The 12,725-nt window shown below is 49.8% G+C and overlaps 1 protein-coding gene and 1 pseudogene across 2 annotated transcripts; both read right to left on the bottom strand.

The window, feature by feature from the left end:
- Window positions 1–340: 340 nt before the first annotated feature.
- Window positions 341–1,727, bottom strand: RETN (resistin). Of its 2 annotated transcripts, XM_055240289.2 has the most exons (4): window positions 1,645–1,727; window positions 1,319–1,446; window positions 859–936; window positions 341–578 (listed from the first exon to the last, which is right to left on the bottom strand). In XM_055240289.2, exons 2-4 carry the CDS (start codon window positions 1,434–1,436, stop codon window positions 448–450), a joined length of 327 nt encoding a protein of 108 aa, XP_055096264.1. In that variant the 5' UTR covers window positions 1,437–1,446; window positions 1,645–1,727; the 3' UTR covers window positions 341–447. The 2 variants fall into 2 exon arrangements, with proteins under 2 accessions (XP_055096264.1, XP_055096265.1); XM_055240290.2 differs by lacking the exon at window positions 859–936.
- A 2,545-nt stretch (window positions 1,728–4,272) lies between these two features.
- LOC129461263 (ubiquitin-ribosomal protein eS31 fusion protein-like) lies at window positions 4,273–5,102 on the bottom strand (annotated as a pseudogene).
- Window positions 5,103–12,725: the final 7,623 nt, after the last annotated feature.

Here is a 12,725-nt window from a genome sequence, read left to right as displayed (position 1 = left end):
CCCAGGTCCTCGATGAAGCCTCATTATGAGGACTGGGGGAAAATGACCCAGCCACTTCCTGGGGAGGCCGGAGACCCCAGGGTGAGCGTCAAGGTAGCCTCAAAGGTGAGACGTCCCCTCTTGAAGGCAGCCATGAGCCTTGGGTGGGGACGTCACTAGAGGAAGTTCAGGCCCTATTTTCGGAGGAAGCAGTTGGAGACCCCATAGGAGGAAGGGGGATGGGGCAGTAGAAAGTCGCGGTGTCCCCGCCCCCTCCAGCAGCTGCGCGCCCCACTCTCTTGGAGACGCTAGATCAGTCCCTCCCGGCCTACTAAAGAAACCACGCAGGGCTCAGATCCGCTCCATCATCATCATCATTATTATCTCCAGGTGTATTTCCAGCTCCCCCGCACCTCCTCCGGACCTGGAGCCGCCTCCGCCTGCGCTGTGCAGGCGCTGCGCGCGACCTCAGGGCTGCACACGACAGCAGCGCGCTCCGGTCCAGTCCATGCCCGCGCACTGGCAGTGACATGTGGTCTCGGCGCGCACATCCCACGAGCCACAGGCAGAGCCACAAGTGCAGCCGGTGACGGCGAAGCCTGCAGCCCGGAACAGAGGAGCGTGGACTCAGCTGGGAGGCTGAGGGTGGGAGCGGGGGGGGGGGACGGGGACGACTGGAGGTTCCAAGCACGGAATAGGCACTAGAGGCAGGGAGTGAGGGTGGATACCAGTGTCCAGATGGTGGACGGAGAAGGCTGGGAGTCAGGACCAAGATCCTAGGGGAGTAGAGGCTGGACATGGGGAACGTGGCGGGGAGGGGGCATTCCCAGGGGACTTGGAACCCAGATGGGCGCCTGGACAACAGTTTTCTGCACTCACCTCGGGGGCAAGTAGCCAGGTCCCCCCTGGAGGTGACGCTCTGGCACTCCAGGCCAATGCTCCTTATTGCCCTAAATACTGGGGGGCAGGAGGAAAGAAGACAGGGGAAGCTGTGAGACCAAACGGTCCCTCCCCCATCCTCCCCCTACGTTCGCCCTGTTGGTTTGGAGCTAGCTCCTTGTGGACACAGGAGCTCACTGGCCTCCAGAACCCTGTCTTGAGTTGGGTGTTTTGGAGTAAGGGAAGGTTTGGAGTGAGAGCGGGGATTGGGTTTGGAGCTGTGGATAAGGTGGGGACAGTCGGAGGGGTTGGGAATGGGGTTGGGGTTGAATTTATGATCTGGTTGGATTTGAGGATGAGATTTGGTGAGCGCTGGGGCTGGGTTGGAGTCAGGTCTGTGCCAGGAATCAGTGAGGTCTCTGAGACCCTTGGGGAGCTTGCCTAAGTGGGGGGTCCTCACTTAGGGAGCTGGCGCCCTCCTGGATCTTCTCATTGATGGCTTCTTCCATGGAGCACAGGGTCTTGCTAGACACCAGCAGCCCCAGGACAGGGAGGAGGAGGAGACAGAGAGCTTTCATCCTGCAGGTGCTGAAAGAGGGAACCAAGAGACCCACAGCTGGGTCAGCCCTGCCCATATGGGGAAGATCCGGCCTGCGGAGGGAGTGGGATCTGGACCCCTGGACCTAGACCCCTGTCCCCCCGTGTGGGGGACAGGGATGGAGGCTCAGCTTTGACCCCAGCCTCCCCGCTGGTGCCATGGCAAGGGCAGGAGCAGCTGTCACTTACCCTCTCGGTGGGCTCAGCTAACCAAATCTGGCACACGAATTCCTGCACCGCAGCTCTTTCTTTGAGGCCTCTTGGGGTGGGGCTTCCTGTCTTGGCTAATAAGTCCCTGGGCCCCCAACCCTCCGGTCCCACATCCGGGGCCAAGAGGAAGCCCCTGAGCAGACAGTAAGGGCTGGAGGAGGGAGGGAGCCTCCCCGCTTCCAACAGGGCCTCCCTCTTCATGTCCAGAGGCTGGTCAGGAGGTGGTGCCCCAGGGATAATGCCAGGAGCTGTGGTCTGGGGAACAGGTAGACAAGCGGAGTTTTGCATGCAAGGGTGGCTGATGCAAACATGATAAAAATAATGTCTCTTGCTAGGCATGGTGTGGACAAGCACTCGTAGTCCCAGCTACTAAGGAGGCTGAGGTGAGAGAATTGCTTGAGCCCGGGAGTTCGAAGCTGCAGTGACTTATGATCACACCACTGCACTCCAGCCTGGGCAACAGAGCAATACCACTTCTCTAAAATAGTAATAATAATTATGTCCCTGGGTGAGAATGACATACCATACCACATTCATACCCAAATGCCCATGAGCAATAGAACTGGTATATAAAATCATGGTTTATGGCTGGTGGCTCATGCCTGTAATCCCAGCACTTTGGGAGGCTGAGGCAGGCGGATCACTTGAGGTCAGGAGCTTGAGACCAACCTGGCCAACATGATGAAACCCTGTCTCCATTAGACATACAAAAATTAACTGGGCGTGGTGGCGTGTGCCTGTAATCCCAGCTACTTGGGAGGCTGAGGTGGGAGAATCACTTGAACCCGGGAGGCGGAGGTTGCAGTGCGCTGAGATCGCGCCCCTGCACTCCATCCTGGATGACTAGCTTGGGCATCCATAGCAAGACTCCATCTCAAAAAAAAGAAAGAAAAATCATGGTTTATTCCATCAATGGCATCACCTACAACAGAAGTTGGAAAGCCATTGCTCATGGGCCAAGGTCCAGCTCACGTTTCTTCTTGGACCACCCATGAGCTAGGAATGGTTATTACATTTTTAGTTGTTCTTTGTTTCCAATACAATGGGCTTTTTTGTGGTAAAATACATATAACATACAATTTACCATTATAACTTTTTTTTCTTTTTTGAGACGGAGTCTTGCTCTGTCGCCCAGGCTGGAGTGCAGTGGCGCAACTCGGCTTACTGCAAGCTTCGCCTCCTGGGTCCATGCCATTCTCCTGCCTCAGCCTCCCAAGTAGCTGGGACTACAGGTGCCTGCCACCATGCCCAGCTAATGTTTTGTATTTTTTTTTTTTTTTTTTTTAGTAGAGACGGAGTTTCACTGTGTTAGCCAGAATGGTCTCGATCCCCTGACCTTGTGATCTGCCCGCCTCGGCCTCCCAAAGTGCTGGGATTACAGGTGTGAGCCACCGCGCCCGGCCTTTTTTTTTTTTTTGAGATGAGATCTTGCTATGTTGCCCAAGCTAGTCTCAGACTGCTGGCTTCAAGTAATCCTCCCACCTTGGACTCCCCAGTAGCTGAAGCTACAGGTATGCACCATCTTGTTACATTTTAACCATTGCTTTTGTTTGTTTCTTTGTTTCAGAGTCTCACTCTGTTGCTCAGGCTGGAGTACAGTGGCTCAATCTCAGCTCACTGCAACCTCCACCTCCTGGGTTCAGGCAATTCTCCTGCCTCAGCCTCCCGAGTAGCTGGGATTACAGGTGTGCACCACCACGCCCGGCTAATTTTTTGTATTTTTAGTAGAGACAGGGTTTCACCATGTTGGCCAGGCTGGTCTCAAACTCCTGACCTCAAGTGATCTGCCCGCCTCAGCCTCCCAAAGTGCCGGGATTACAGGTGTGAGCCACCATGCCCGGCCTATTTTAACCATTTTTCAGTGCACAATTCTGTGGCAATAAGCACATTCATGTTGTTGTGTAGCCACCACCGCCATCCATCTCCAGAACTTTCTCCTCTTTCCAAACTGAAACTCCATCCCCATGAAACACTCACTCTCTATCCCTCTCCCCAGCCCCTGGCACCCTCCTTCCTACTTTCTGTCTCTATGGATCTGATGACTCTAGGTACCTCCTAGGAGTGGAATCACACAGTGTTTGCCCTTTTGTATCTGCTTATTTCACTAAGCATAATATCCCCAAGGTTCATCCCTGCTGTAGCCTGAATCAGAGCTGTTTTCCTTTTCATGGCTGCATCACATTCCCGTGTGTGGATGAACCACATTGTGTTTATTCCTTCATCGATGGACACTTGGGTTGCTTCCGGCTTTTGTTTTGTTTTTTGTTTGTTTCTTTTTGTTAGTTCACATCTTTTTTTTTGTTTTTTTGTCTTTTTTGAGAAGGAGTCTCACTCTGTCCCCCAGGCTGGAGTGCAGTGGCGCGATCTCGGTTCACTGCAAGCTCCGCCTCCCAGGTTCACGCCATTCTCCTGCCTCAGCCTCCCGAGTAGCTGGGACTACAGGCGCCCGCCACCACGCCCGGCTAATTTTTTTGTATTTTTAGTAGAGACGGGGTTTCACCATGTTAGCCAGAATGGTCTTGATCTTCTGACCTCATGATCCACCCGCCTCGGCCTCCCAAAGTGCTGGGATTACAGGAGTGAGCCACCGCGCCCGGCCATCTTTTGTTAATTCATGCAGTTACTTGTCTTCTGGTTTGTTGAAGCAGTAAGTCAGACAACATTTGCCACAATAATGTCTGTCAAAGTGGCTTGCCATAAACAGTGCAGCACCACATTCATCAGAAGGGCAACCTCGACGAAGGTGACTAATTTTGCTATTCTCATCCACCTTATAATATTTCAGGACAGCCAGCTTCACCTTCTTTCTCTTGTGCTTATTCTTCTTGCAGGTAAGACTTCTTCTTCTGGCCAGGCTCAGTGGCTCAGGCCTGTAATCCCAGCACTTTGGGAGGCTGAGGCAGGTGGATCACAAGGTCAGGAGTTCAAGACCAGCCTGGCCAACATGGTGAAATCCTGTCTCTACTAAATATACAAAAATTAGCTGGGTATGGTGGCACGTGCCTGTAATCCCAGCTACTCGGGAGGCTGAGGCAGGAGAATTGCTTGAACTGGGACCTGGGAGGCAGAGGTTGCAGTGCGCCGAGATTGCACCACTGCACTCCAGCCTGAGCTACAGAGTGAGACTCTGTCTGAAAAAAAAAAAAAAAGAAAAAGAAAAAAAGACTTCTTCCTTTCCTTAGCACTACCAAGAATTCTCAACACAAGATGAAAAGGAGACTCCTTTTGAATGTTGTAGTCAGACAGAGTACGTCCATCTTCCAGTGCTTGCCAGCAAAGATCAGTCTTTGCTGATCAGGAGGAATTCTTTCTTTACCCTGGATCTTGGCCTTTACATTTTCTATGGTATCGGAGGGTTCCCCCTCGAGGGTTATGGTTTTCCCTGTAAGCGTTTTCAGGAAAATCGACATTTTGGTGGCGGCTCCACCACAGATGGCGGATCGAAAAGGTTTTTGTTTTTTGTTTTGTTTTTTGTGTTTTTGAGACAGAGTTTCACTCTTGTCACCCAGGCTGGAGCGCAAGTGGCACAATCTTGGCTCACTGCAACCTCCAACTCCTGGGTTTAAGCGATTATCCTGCCTCAGCCTCCAAGTAGCCGGGATTACAGGCATGTGCCACCACCACACCCAGCTAATTTTTTTTTTTTTTTTTTTTTGTATTTTTAGTAGAGATGGGGTTTCACCATGTTGGCCAGGCTGGTCTCAAACTCCTGATCTCAAGTGACCCGCCCGCCTCGGCCTCCCAAAGTCCTGGGATTACAGATGTGAGCCACTGTGCCTGGCCTGCTTCTGCCTTTTGGCTATTGTGAATAATGCTGCTATGAACATAGATGTGCAAATATCTGTTTGCAGTTCCTGCTTTCAATTCTTCTGGGCATATGCGCAGGAGTAGCACTGCCTGATCATATGGTAATTCTATGTTTAACTTTTTGAGGCATTGCCAATTTTCACATTTTTAAACTATAGGGAAAAAAAAAAGTTGTTTTTTTTTTTTTAAAGACGAAGTCTGGCTCTGTTTTCCAGGCTGGAGTGCAATGGTGCAATCATAGCTCACTGCAGCCTCAAACTCCTGGGCTCAAGCAAGCCCCCCTTCATTGGCCTCTTGAGTAGGTGGGACTACAGGCATGTGTCACCACACCTAATTTTTTTTATTTTTTTGTAGAGGTGGGGTCTCACTATATTGCCCAGGCTGGTCTCAAACTCCCGGCCTCAAGAGATCCTGCCACCTTAGCCTCCCAAAGCACTGAGATTACAGGCATGAGCCACTGTTCCTAGCCAAAAAATATTTGTAATGTTTAGTGAAAATAAAAATCATATAAAATTCAAATTCATATAATTTTCATAAAGAGTCCATAAAGAAAATTTTCTTAAAACATTGTCAGCTGGGTGCGGTGGCTCATGCCTGTAATCACAACTCTTTGGGAGGCCGAGGCGGGTGGATCACTGGAGGTCAGGAGTTCAAGACCAGCCTGGCCAACATGGTGAAACCCCATCACTACTTACAATACAAAATTAGCTGGGTGTGGTCGCACGCAGCTGTAATCCCAGCTACTTGAGAGGCTGAGGCAGGAGAATTGCTTGAACCCGGGAGGTGGAGGTTGCAGAGAGTCAAGATGGTGCCATTGCACTCCAGCCTGGGCAACAAGAGCGAAACTCTGTCTCAAAAAAAAAAAAAAAAAAATATTGCCAAGCTCAGTGGCAGGCACCTGTCATCCTAGCTACTTGAGAGACCAAAGCAGGAGGATTGTTTGAGCCCAGGAGTTTGAGGGCAGCCTGGGCAACATAGTGAGATCCCGTCTCTACAAACACACACACACAGTTTGTTCCCCTCCCCCTTTTTTTTGAGAGGGGGACTCGCTCTTGTCACCCAGGCTGGAGTGCAGTGGCGCGACCTTGGCCACTGCAACCTCTGCCTCCTGGGTTAAAGCGATTCTCCTGCCTCAGCCTGCCGAGTAGCTGGGATGACAGGCACATGCGCCACCGTGCCCGGCTAATTTTTGTATTTTTAGTAGAGATGGGATTTCGCCATGTTGGCCAGACTGGTTTCAATCTCCTGATCTCAAGTGATCCGCCCGCCTTGGCCTCCCAAAGTGCTGAGATTATAGGCATGAGCCACTGGGCCTGGCCCCACTTTTTAACATATCATCAATGACTGCTATCACATGTCCATGGCAGAGCTCAGTAGCTGTAGAGTGGATGGACAGTAGGGCCCCCAAAGCTGAGAACGTTTACTCTCTGACTCTTTACAGAAGACATTTTTTTGTACCCCCGGTATGTGGTGATGAGTGAGAATGAGACAGCAGTCCATGGATTACAGCTGTACCCAACCACATGGCTGATTGTCACAAACATAATATTAGCATAGAAGCCAGACCCCAAAAAGAACATATCATACAAATCCATTTATTTAAAAAAAAAAAAAGGGGGGGTGCCGGGCACGGTGGCTCCTGCTTGTAATTCCCAGCACTTTGGGAGGCTGAGGCAGGCGGATCACAGGGTCAGGAGATCAAGACCATCCTGGCTAACACGGTGAAACCCCATCTCCACTAAAAATACAAAAAAATTAGCCGGGCGTGGTGGCAGGCGCCTGCAGTCCCAGCTCCTCGGGAGGCTGAGGCAGGATAATGGTGTGAACCCGGGAGGCGGAGCTTGCAGTGAGCCGAGATCGCGCCACTGCACTCCAGCCTGGGTGACAGAGCGAGACTCCGTCTCAAAATAATAAATAAATAAATAAAAAGGATGACAGCATGGGCAACATGGTGAGAGCCCATCTCTACAAAAAAATTACAAAATTTAGCCAGGCATGGTATTGTGCATCTGTGGTCCCAGCTACTCAGGAGGCTGAGGCTGGAGGATGACTTGAGCCTGGGAGGTTGAGGCTGCAGTGAGCTACGATTGCGCCACTGGACTCCAGCCTGGGTGACAGACCAAGACCCTATCTCGAAATAATAATAATAACAATAGGCTGGGTGCGGTGGTTCATGCCTGTAATCCCAGCATGTTGGGAGGCCTAAGAGGGAGGATCTCTTGAAGTCAGGAGTTCAAGACCAGCCTGGCCAACATGGTGAAACCCTGTCTGTACTAAAAATACAAAAATTAGGCCAGGTGCAGTGGCTCACGCCTGTAGTCCCAACACTTTGGGAGGCTGAGGCAGGTGGATCACTGGAGGTCAGGAGTTCAAGACCAGCCTGGCCAACATGGTGAAACCCTGTCTCTACTAAGAATGCAAAAATTAGCCAGACATGCTCGCTTGAACCCAGCAGGTGGAGGTTGCAGTGAGCCGACATCATGCCACTGCACTTCAGCCCTGGGCAAAAGAGCGAGACTCTGTCTCAAAAAACAAAAACAAAAACAAAAGCAAAAAACTAAAAATACAAAAATTAGCTAGGTGTAGTGGCAGGTGCCTGTAATCCCAGCTATTTGGGATGCTGAGGGAAGAGAATCACTTGAACCAAGAGGCGGAGGTTGCAGTGAGCCGAGATCATGCTACTGCACTCCAGCCTGGGCAACAGAGAGAGACTCCGTCTCAAAATAATAATACTAATAATAAATGAAATACAAACAAACTAATTTATGCTGTTGGAAATGAGGATGGAAGAGTCCTGGGGAATCAGAGATAGTGGTGATAAAAGGGTACCAGGAAGGCCCCTGGTGAGGGGGAATTTTGTAAAAATTTTCAGCTGTAACTCTCATTTGCACAATTTTCTCTGTGTATTTATATATCAATCAACATGATGTGTGTGTATTAAATCCCTGTGTAAATGCAACCGCACACACAGGTTCAAAGCGCAGGCAGTATTTATTGACTACATACCCCATGCATACAGTAGGAAGCAGAGGGATGCTGCCCTTGCCTGGGACCAGTTGGCCCTTGTCAGTCAGGGGAAGGCAGACACCAACAAAACAGCAATAAAAAGGCTGGGCAGTGGGCCGGGCGCGGTGGCTCACGCTTGTAATCCTAGCCTTTTGGGAGGCTGAGGCGGGCGGATCACCTGAGGTCGGGAATTCGAGACCAGCCTGACCAACATGGAGAAACCCCTTTTCTACTAAAAATACAAAATTATCCAGGCACAGTGGCACACCAGGTGGGTAGCTGTAATCCCAGTTATTTGGGAGGCTGAGGCAGGAGAATCGCTTGAACCCGGGAGGCGGAGGTTGTGGTGAGCCGAGGTTGCACCAGTGCTTTCCAGCCTGGGCAACAAAAGAAAAACTCCATCTCAAAAAAAAAAAAAAAAAAAAAAAATTCCGGGGGCCGTGGCTCACACCTATAATCCCAGTGCTTTAAGAGATTGAGGTGGGTGGATCGCTTGAACCCAGGAGTTCAAGACCAGCTTGGCCAACACAGTGAGATCCCCCTCTGTACAAAACATAAGAAAACATTAGGCAGGCATGGTGGTGCCTTCCTGTAGTCCCAGCTACTCAGGAGGCTGAGACAGAAGGACCGCCTGAGTCCAGGAGGTGGAGATTGCAGTGAGCTATGATTGCACCACTGCACTCCAGCCTGGACAACAGAGCAAGACCCCATCTCTAAAAAAAACAAAAAAACAAAAACAAAAAAACACCAATAGAATGCTCAATCAGCCATCAGCCTCAAGGACCCTTCCATCTCCCAAGGAGAGGAACCCTTTTCCCTGAGAACCTCTGACCTAACAATCAGCCCCACATGGGGGAATCCAGAAAGTATCTGGGGGGAGGAAAAGATGTCAGAAGGGAGGGTGGAGGATGCACAAGTGTTAACCAAGAGAGGCAGTTAGGGAGGGCCTTCTGGGTGGAGGGAGAGAACTGTGTGTTCCAAGGCCCTGAGGCAGGATGGAGTGTGCGCATTTAGAGGAACTGAAAGCAAATTTGTGGGACAGGGGATCTGGAGGGGAAAAGTGAATCCCACAGGCTCCCTGTCTCTTCTGGTCCTAGCAGGAACTTTCAAGTCCACTTTTGTCCAGATATTTCCCCACGCTCAAGTCCCAGCTCATCCTGCCTCCTTGAAGACATGACTTCTGTCTCTTCTTGAGCTACTCTTTGACACACCCTGGATAAAGGGGAGCTTGGAAAGAGGCAGAAACCATGTTATTGCCAGGTGCAGTGGCTCACGCCTGTCATCCTTGTGCTTTGGGAGACTGAGGCGGGAGGATCGCTTGAGGCCAGGAGCTTGAGACCAGCCTGGACAACATAACAAGACCCCATCTCTCCAAAGATAAAAGGGAAAAAGCCAGGCACAGTGGTTCATGCCTGTAATCCCAGCACTTTGGGAGGCCAAGGCGGGCAGATCACCTGCGGTCAGGAGTTCAAGACCAGCCTGGCCAACATGACGAAACCCCGTCTCTACTAAAAATACAAAACTTAGATTGGCGTGGTGGTGGGCACCTGTAATCCCAGCTACTCGGGAGGCTGAGGCAGGAAAATCGCTTGAACCCAGGAGGTGGAGGTTGCAGTGAGCTGAGATTGCACCACTGCACTCCAGCCTGAGTGACAGAGTGAGCCTTGGTCTTAATCAATCAATCAATGGAAAAAAATTAGCTGGGTGTGGTGGTCCATGCTGGTGGTCCCAGCTACTGAGGAGGCTGGGTGTGAGGATCACTTGAGCCCAGAAAGGCTGAGACTGCAGTGAGCTACGATGGCATCACTGCACTCCAGCCTGGACAACAAAGTGAGATCCCGTCTCAAAAAAAAAAAAAAAAGAAAAAGAAAAATCATTTTTTGAGAGCTCTGATTTTCAAACCCTTTGGTCTCAGAACTCTTCGGGTAAAACCTTTTGGAGGACACAAAAGGAGTGGGCGGCTGTGATGACAGATTGAGAAGAAAGCAGGGTAGGCATGGAACCCCTAGGGTTATTTAGGGTCCCAGTCTGAAAACTCTTGGTTCAGTAGCAGGAAAAGACAATATGCCCCTTAATTCTCTTCTAAAACATAAAATCCTTTAACTTCCTCTGATTTCTACCAGTAAAACTGAGCTCTACTGACCTCAATTTTGTACCTAATGCTATCTAATAAAATCCCAGAAACAGTGATATTTGAAAAATCCATTTTGTTGATGTGTAATTTACATACAGTAGAATGTGCCTATCTTATGTGTTTGATTTCATGCATTGTTTTTCTTTTTCAACTTTTTAAATTTTTTTTTTTTTGAGACAGGGTCTTGCTCTGTTGCCCAGGCTGGTGTGCAGTGACACAATCTCGGCTCACTGCAACCTTCGCCTCTCGGGTTCAAGCAATTCTCCTGCCTCAGCTTCCTGAGTAGCTGGGACCACAGGCATGCACCACTACACACAGCTAATTTTTGTATTTTTAGTAGAGACAGGGTTTCTCCATGTTGGCCAGGCTGGTCTCGAACTCTTGACCTCAAGTGATCCACCCACTTAGGCCTCCCAAAATGCTGGGACCACAGGCACACACCACCACGCCCAACTAATTTTTGTATTTTTCGTAGAGATGGGGTTTCACCATGTTGCCCAGGCTGGTCTCAAACTCCTGGCCTCAAGTGATCTGCCTATCTCGGCCTCCCAAAGTACTGGAATTACAGGCATAAGCCACCATGCCCAGCCCTCTTTATCAACTTTTATTTATTTTTTCATTTTTTGAGACGGAGTCTCGCTCTGTTGCCCAAATTGGAGTGCAGTGGTGTGATCTTGGCTCACTGCAAACTCTGCCTCCCGGATTCAAGCGATTCTCCTGCATCAGCCTCCCAAGTAGCTGGGATTACAGGTGCCTGCCACCACACCCAGCTAATTTTTGTATTTTTAGTAGAGACAGGGTTTCGCCATGTTGCCCAGACTGGTCTCAAACTCCTGGCCTCAATGCGATCTGCCCGCCTTGGCCTCCCAAAGTGCTGGGATTACAGTTGTGAGCTGCCGCGCCTGGGACCCTCTTTATCAACTTTTATTTTAGATTCAGGGGATACCTGTGCCAGTTTCCTACCTGAGTATATTGCATGATGCTGAAGTTTGGGGTATGAGCGATTCTGTCACCCAGATGGTGAGCACAGTATTCAACAGTTAGTTTTTTAACCCTCATGCCCCTTTTTCTCACCCCTCCCTGGTAATCCCCAGTGTTCATTATTGCCACCTTTATGTCGATGAGTACCTGAAGTTTAGATCCCACTTATAAGCGAGAACAGGCAGTCTTTGGTCTGCTGTTACTGAGTTTGATGCATTTTGACAAATGTGTCTACCTGCCTGCTGCACGTTTTGTTTTTCCCAAGAATTATTTTCTAAAAATCAGGTTTTATTAAGGTGGCATTTATATACATTAAAATTCTGCACACAGTCTTCTAACCATCACCACCAAATACGTATTTATTTATTTATTTATTTATTATTTTTTAGAGATGGTGTCTCACTCTGTCTCAATCTCCCACGCCGGGGTGCAGTGGTGCCATCAGAGCTCACTGCATCCTCCAACTCCTGGGCTCAAGCGATCCTCCTGCCTCAGCCTCCTGAGTAGCTGGGACTACAGGCACCCACCACCACCCCCAGTTAATTCAAAAAAATTGATTCTTCTTTGTAGAGACAGGGTCTCATATGTTGCTAGGATCCTTGCTCTTTGACCTCCCAAAGTGCAGAGATTACAGGCATGCACCACTAATGCGGGGCCAAATACTTGTAATTTAAATTATCGTTGGGCTGAGCGCAGTGGCTCACGCCTGTAACCCAGCACTTTGGGAGGCCGAGGGGGGAAGTTCACCTGAGGTCAGGAGTTCCAGACCAGCCTGGCCAACATGGTGAAACCCAGTCTCAACTAAAAATACAAAAATTAGCTGGACATTGTGGCAGACGCCTGTAATCCCAGCTAATCGGGAGGCTGAGACAGGAGAATCCCTTGAATCCGGGAGGCAGAGGTTGCAGTGAGCCGAGATCGCACCATTGCACTCCAACCTGGGAAACAAGAGCGAAACTCCATCTCAAAAAATAATAATAAAATAAATTATAGTTGGAAAAAAGGGGTTTCCTAAAGACCCAAAGGAAATGGCCTCTTTGTTCCTGAAGTCACAGAGAGGATTTTTCTGCTCCCCACAGCTAGCTTTCCTTGTGAAAATTCATAATTGCTACCAGCTTGTTCTCCTCTCTGT

Source organism: Symphalangus syndactylus, chromosome 13 (assembly GCF_028878055.3).
Source record: "Symphalangus syndactylus isolate Jambi chromosome 13, NHGRI_mSymSyn1-v2.1_pri, whole genome shotgun sequence".
NCBI classification, from domain to species: domain Eukaryota; kingdom Metazoa; phylum Chordata; class Mammalia; order Primates; family Hylobatidae; genus Symphalangus; species Symphalangus syndactylus.
The sequence above is the reverse complement of the archived record's forward strand: the minus strand, read 5'-3'. Positions and strand labels throughout refer to the sequence as shown.